This window comes from Protobothrops mucrosquamatus, unplaced genomic scaffold (assembly GCF_001527695.2).
Source record: "Protobothrops mucrosquamatus isolate PMUCROS unplaced genomic scaffold, P.Mucros_1.0 scaffold4467, whole genome shotgun sequence".
Lineage (NCBI taxonomy): Eukaryota > Metazoa > Chordata > Lepidosauria > Squamata > Viperidae > Protobothrops > Protobothrops mucrosquamatus.
This window is the reverse complement of record NW_015390375.1, coordinates 44,658-51,992: the sequence shown is the minus strand read 5'-3', so window position 1 is coordinate 51,992 and position 7,335 is coordinate 44,658. Positions and strand designations below refer to the sequence as shown.

Below are 7,335 nucleotides of genomic sequence, written 5' to 3'. Positions count from 1 at the left end.
CCCCCCCACCCTTTCTACACCGCAGCCCCCAGACATGGCTGGTCCTGACCTAAGGGGAACCTCCCCCCTCCCAACCACCCTGGTTCCCCCTAAAAATTTATTAAAACACCCCTGTAGAAAAGCTCTCAATTTAAACAATTTAAATAATTTCTTGTTGGTAACCGCTGCATGCCACCTCTCGGGGTTCCACACCCCATCCTCGAGGTAGGCCCTAGAGATGTTACTGGGCCAGGCCTGCGCGAGGGGTGAATCGCGCAAGGCCAGCAGGACCGTCTTAGGGTACATAAGTCCGGCAAAGGGAGTCCATGGAACAGAAGGGAGGATGTTATTTAGCAGTCCTCAGGTCTTCTAAACCAGGGCCGAAAGGGAACAGTCCTCGACAGACAGTCCTCTAGGCCGGGTCCTCTAGGCCGGGGCGGGCCAAGTCCAAGTCCAGGCCCCAAATCCTCACCCGGCCGAGGCCGCTGGAAAGGCCGCTGAGGCCGCCAAGGCCGCTGGGAAGGCTCCAAGGCCGCCGAAGAGGCCGCCGAAGAAGCCACCAAAGCCGCCGAAACCGGAACGGCCGAAAAGGCCGCCGAGAGGGCCACCTGAGAGGCCGCCACAAAGGCCGCCAAGGCCGCTGGAAAGGCCATCGGAGCCACCGTAGAGGGAGGGCCGGGAGGGCCGCCTAAAGGGCCACCAGGAGGGCCGCCAAGGCCGCCACAAAAAGCCGCCAGGACCACCAAGGCCAAGAGGGCAGAAAGAGCCGCCAAAAGGGCCGCTGAAGAGGCCATCGAGGCCGCCGATAACGCCGGAAAGGCCGCTGGAGAGGCCGCCGAGGTCACCGAGGCTGCTGGAAAAGCCATCAGAAGGCCGCCGAGGCCACCGGAAGGGCCGTTGGAGGGGCCGCCGAGGCCGCCGGCAAGGTTCCCAGAGAGGCCGCCGAGGCCGCCGGAGAGGCCACCAAGTCCGAGCGGACCGCCAAAAGGGCCGCTGGAAGGGCCGCCGAGGCCGCCAAAGATGCCAAGATGCCTCCGAGGCCAAGAGAGGCCGCCAAAGATGTCTCCGAGGCCAAAAGGGCCGCCCAGAAAAGGCCACCCAGGCCGCCGCGGCCGCCCAAGATGCCTCCGAGGCCGAGCGGTCCACCCAGAGGGCCGCCAGAGAAGCCGCCAGCGAAGCCGCCGAGGACAGAAAGACCGGGAAGGCCGACGAAACCACCTACCCGGTCAGTTCCGCGTCCCCGCGTCACCTCGCATCCCAAGTCCAGTCCCGGGGAGCTCACCGGGGGAGAATCTGCCTGGGGACGGGTCTCCGGACCTCCGAGAGCCTCCAAGGCTCCCCTCTGCCCATTTTCGGTCTCCGCTGCTGCGGAGCTACCTGCGGACGTCCGCCATCTTTTCGGGCATGCGCAGAATAATTATATGACTCGTGGACTTCAACTCCCAGAATTCCTGAGTCAGCTATGCTATGCTGACTCAGGAATTCTGGGAGTTGAAGTCCATGAGTCAAAAGAGCCGAGGTTGCTTACCCCTGGGTTAGCCGGACCTGCTGTCCTTTCCTGTCATTTTTTTTTTCATAATTGTCGTATTCCTTAGTCTTATCCTTTCTTTTTTTTATTTTAATTTTTTATTCAGTTATAACATAAAATACAAAAGCAAATATTGGGGAATAAAGGTAGGGGGGAAAAAGAGAAGTTTGGAATAAAGGGGGGGGGGAGAGAAAAAAACAGCGTTGACTTCTGACTCTCTCTGTTGCAGTCGAATAAGGCATTAACATCCAACCTCAACTTTTTACATTTCTGTAATAGGCTGAACTAGCCATTTCTATATCAACAAATCAATCTAATCAGTAAAACCCCAAATCAAAGTATCCTTTTTTCCCCTCCCACCTCAAGCATAAAGTCCAGAAGCGGTTTCCAAGTAGAAACTAAAGTACTTATGTTTGTTTCTTTTATCAAAACAGCCAGTTTAGCCCGCTCTGCTCATCCCATCAACTTTTTCAGCCGTTCGTCCAGGGCGGGAATCAAAACATCCTTCCGTTTTTGGGCGTAGAGCAGCCTTGCTGCCGTCAAAATATATAAAATCAGAGTTCCAAATTTATTTCCTCCCCCCAGGTCTTTTTCCATTAGACCCAGAAAGAAAGTTTCTGGTTGAATCTTCATATTCGCTTTAAGGGTTTTCTGCATTAAAATACGAATCCTACTCCAATATTTCTTTGCTTTATCACACGTCCACCACAAAGGATTAAAAAAAAAATCCCATAATTGTCGTCTTCCTATTTTATCGGTTCTGTTGTACGTTCTCCAGAGTTGGGAGTCGTATGGCGCACAGGGCAAAGTCTGGTAACCCATTCCAGCTTCCGCTAAGTAATATTTTTTTCCCCTCCCCGCAGAACACACGCGAGTAAGAGGGCAGTAAACCTGGACTATCTATCCTATCTGCGCGACGCCGTTGTGCGACCGTTGACCTGCCAAGGCTCGGAAGGGGTCCGGGACGCTGTCGCCTTCATGGATTCTTACTGCTTGTTGAGGGAAGATGTGGAAAACCTCATGGAGGTCACCAGCTGGGCCGGGAAACCCAGCCCGTTTTCCAGTTTGGATCCCAAGGCAAGTGATCCATTATTCCTGCCCGATTATTGGCTGAGCTTCTTGAAGGAAGAACTTTGAGAAAGAACCGTTAATCCATTTCAAAAATGCGTAACCCGCTCCCAAGGGGATACAGTCGACTAAACACACACACACACACACACACACACACACACACACACACACACAGAGAGATCTTGAAACCCAGGCTATCGTGGCAATCATGGCAAATTGCTAAGATGCAGAACTGTGATTTTTCTGCCTTGCATGTTACGTCTTTTAGTCACCATAATAGTAGCAAAAGGGCTTGCAAAAAAGAACACTGAACTTGTCAGTCCAAGGCAGGGGTCTTCAAACTTGACCCTTTGATGACTTGTGGACTCCAACNCTTGTGGCCTTCAACTCCCAGAATTCCTCAGCCAGCCTCCATTTTGTTTGTTAGATTTAAGACAGGGGTCTTCAAACTTGGCCCTTTGATGACTTGTGGACTTCAACTCCCAGAATTCCTCAGCCAGCGTGCCTGGCTGAGGAATTCTGGGAGTTGGAGTCCACAAGTCATCAAAGGGCCAAGTTTGAAGACCCCTGGTCTAAAGGAGATCAGAATATGGGTTTTATCGATTCTCCAACCAGCTGCTTTGGTAGTGGAACCAGGTAGGTGTTAAAATGACGATTCTTTGACGGTAGCAGTCAGCTGAGGTGGCTCTTGCAGGTAAACAACAGCCAAAAAAAGATAAAACTAGCTAGATTTTATTTGGGGGGTGGTTTGGCTGTATGGCATAGCCCTATCATGACAGGAGCTGTTTGAGGGTCTTGGAAATCTTCATGTTTTGACTTGGAAGATATTCTCTTTTGACGGGATTTCCTTTTCTGCCTCCTGTCTGAAAAATCCAGCTTTTTTCTTCAGAAAAAAACAGGCTGGACACTCTCTGCTTCCAGTGTATTAAACCTCCCCCTCCAGTTTCCAAACTTTAGGAAATAATCTCAAGAGCGCCATCATGAAAACTGCATCTATTGGGGAAGATGTTAAGCTTATTGGGGTCTTTTACTTCACGTGAGAGGGGTTTAGTATGGAAAATACTTGCCATTCTCTTTTGTTTGCATGTTATTGGCAAAGGTTGAAAAATGTCATATTTTGTAAGCGTTTACCTAGTGCTGGTAGACTTTCCACGGAGAAATTTCAGATAATGTGCAAGATTGTTTCCCATAGACTTATTGAACACATAACAGAGATAGATGGTTGGTAGGTAGGTAGGTAGGTAGGTAGGTAGATGATAGATAGATAGATAGATAGATAGATAGATAGATAGATAGATAGATAGATAGATAGATAGATAGATAGATAGATATAGAGAGATGATAATTAGATGATATAGATAGATGTAGATGGATGGATGGATGGATATATAGAGATAGGTAGATAGATGTAAGATAGATACAGATAGAGATGTAAGATAATTAGATGATATAGACAGATGTAGATAGATAGATAGATAGATAGATAGATAGATAGATAGATAGATAGATAGATAGATAGATAGATAGATAGATAGATAGATAGATTGATGAGATAGATGAGAGAGATGATAATTAGATAATGTAGATAGATAAATGGATGGATGGATATATAGATGTAGATAGATGTTAGAGAGATAGATACATAGAGAGATATAGGTGATAGATAGATCATAGAGACATACTGTAGATAGATAGATAGATAGATACATAGATACATAGATAGATACATAGATGATAGATAGATAGATAGATAGATAGATAGATGATAGATAGTTCCTGCTGTCCCATTCAGATAAAAGTCCCTCCATCCTCTACATCAGTATTACGCCGATGTGCATTGTCAAGTGCAAAAGGAAATGTGCTCCTTAGTCAGTAAATGAATGTATTACTGTTGTATTTGCAAACGATCGCTAACTAACTGAGGCAGTTACTTGCTAAACGAGGAGTGGGTGCAACGCCGTTTGTATCCCATCAGTAACTGCCGAGCTAAAAAAAATGGAACCTGACGCTTAAAAAGTCTCCGTTGGGGTTTTTTTGCCCCGACAGGTGAAATCGGCGTTCACCCGGGCCTACAATAAAGTCGCACACCTTACCCCCTACTCCTTGCAAATGGCACCGAAGACGAGGCGAGTGGGGTCGGTGGATGCGGACCTGAACGAAGAGCTGGAATCTAACAAGGCCGAGGCCGAAACCGAGCAAGGAAGCCTCGAAAGCGATGCGATGATTAAGGTACCCCTCCCTCCCACGCCGCATTTAAATACGCAAATTCACGGGCGATCCTCAGTTAACGACCACGTGCTCAGAGATGGTCCAAACTTAACAACGGTGCTGAACAAAGGGTTCAAATCCTTGCGACCGTTCTTCCAGGTTCCAGCTGCGTAGCAGAGAAATCTTTCTTTAAGGTTGATTTAAAGACTGAATGTTTTTGAATAGATTTTTTAGTTCTGGATTAAGTCATAGTTTATTTTTTTTTTCCTCCCTTTTTCCTCTTGTTCTCTCCCCCCCACCCTATTTTGCTTGTATTTTTACTTTCATGCCCTATGATTTGCTAGTTGTTGGGACGAGTTACACGTGTATTAAGGTGTTCTTTGGGTTTTGTTATTTTTTTAGTGCTTCTAAATACGTGGAACAGTTTGCAACTGAAAAGTGAATTAGTGAGCGGCTAGGCACACTGGGATTCAGTTGGCATTTTAAAATGTATATTCTTCTTTTTTTTCAGAAAAAGACCAAAACTGCCAAGCCACCAAAAACAGAAAGAAAGGAAGAGAAGAAAAAAGGAAAATCAAAGAAAAAAAGCTAAATAAATTGTCTATGCAAGCTTTACTGTTGGACTGTGGACACGGTAAATGGTTGGGCAGACTCTGCCCAAGAGTTTGCAATATATATATATATATATACATATACATATATATATATTGCAGAAAAAGAGGCAAATAGAATCTATATTGTTTGATTCCTGTAAATACTGAGAGAGACTCGGCTTTCTGGGAGAAAAAGAGCCCAAGCTGCTAAGACCCTAACCCTTCGCAAAGCTCCTCTATTTTTTTTAAAAATGCTCATTATGTTACTAACCGTGTATATACCATATAAAGGAACAAAGCCTAGGTCGGTTCTTTGTTTTTGTATATGAAAGTGCAGCACTGTGTAAAAGTTGCAATAAAACTAGTTTCATATTTTTAACAATATTTTTTTTTTTTTTTTTAAAAAAATGCCTTGCCCCTCAATGGAAATTGCCTTATATTTATCTGCTTGGAAGTTGATCTCTGCAGCCGTCGCTTGTGGGACTGAGGGACACTTGGGAGAATTTTTGGAAAACGGCAGCAAAGCTGGAACTGAGCTGGGAACAAAACCGCAGCGCCCCGTTTTTCAACCTTGGCGACTTTTAAGATGGGTGGACATCATTTCCCAGAATTCCTCAGCCAGCATGGTTGATGAAGGGTCACGGCCATAGTAATAGTAATAAATAATAATAATAATAATAATAATAATAATAATAATAATAATAATAATAATAATAGTAAAGTTGGAAGGGACCTTGGAGGTCATCTAGTCCAACCCCCTGCTCAGGCAGGAAACCCTAGACCATTTCAGACAAATGGCTGTCCAGTCTCTTCTTAAAAACTTCCAGTGTTGACGCATTCACCGCATTCATCCCACAACAGGGATGGGATGGGATGGGATGGAGTAGAGTGGAATGGAATGGAATGGAATGGAATAATGGAACGGAGGAATAGAATAGAATAGAATAGAAGAATAGAATAGAATAGAATAGAATAGAATAGAATAGAATAGAAGAATAGAATAGAATAGAATAGAATAGAATAGAATAGAATAGAATAGAATACAAAATATGGAATGGAATAGAGTAGAGTAGAGAAATGAAGAATAGAATAGAATCATGAACAAGAACAGAATAGAATAGAATAACAGTTGAAAGGGACTTTGGAGGTCATCTAGTCCAACCCCCTACTCAAACAGGAGACTCTATGCCAGTTCAGATAAATGGTTGTCTAATCTCTTCTTAAAAACTTCCAGTGTTGGAGCATTCACCGCTTCTGGAGGCAGGTTGTTCCACTGGTTAATTGTTCTAACTGTCAGGAAGTTTCTCCTTAGTTCTAGGTTGCTTCTCTCCTTGGTAGTTTCCATCCGTTGCTTCTTGTCCTGCCTTCAGGCGCTTTGGAGAATAGCTTGACTCCCTCTTCTTTGGGGCAGCCCCTGAGATACTGGAAGACTGCTATCCTGTCCCCCCTCATCCTTCTCTTCGTTAAACTAGACATACCCAATTCCATCAACCGTTCTTCATATGTTTTAGCCTCCAGTCCCCTAATCATCTTTGTTGCTCTTCTCTGCACTCTTTCTAGAGTCTCAGCATCTTTTTTACATCATGGTGACCCAAACTGGATGCAGGATTCCAAGAATGGCCTTACCAAGGCCTTGTAAAGTGGTATTAATACAGTTTATATATTTTTATTTATTTAGAAAATTTATACAGCCACCTACTCGCTCACAGAGACTCCAGGTGGCTTACAAGCAATAAAAACACAGTACAGAAAATAAAATAAAAATAAAAAATAATACAAGACACACACATACACCTCTCCCATTCAATGGGCTCCATCCCATTCTGGGTTCCCCAGGCCCACTGGCAAGCAAAAAAAAAAACACCTCTTCAGGGCGTTATGAAAGATTGTCGGTTTAATTTCTGAAGGGATGATATTTCAAAGGGAAGGAGCCACCACACAGAAGGCCCTTCTGCT

The 7,335-nt window shown here is 45.1% G+C and overlaps 1 protein-coding gene across 1 annotated transcript in view; it reads left to right on the top strand.

The window, feature by feature from the left end:
- LOC107299038 (replication factor C subunit 1-like) overlaps positions 1 to 5,197 on the top strand; it is an 11,194-nt gene extending 5,997 nt beyond the window's left edge. The window contains exons 4-6 of the mRNA XM_015828406.1: positions 2,371 to 2,584; positions 4,625 to 4,807; positions 5,189 to 5,197. Of these exons, the coding sequence (XP_015683892.1) occupies positions 2,371 to 2,584; positions 4,625 to 4,807; positions 5,189 to 5,197 (406 nt within the window). The remainder of the gene's footprint in view (positions 1 to 2,370; positions 2,585 to 4,624; positions 4,808 to 5,188) is intronic.
- Positions 5,198 to 7,335: the final 2,138 nt, after the last annotated feature.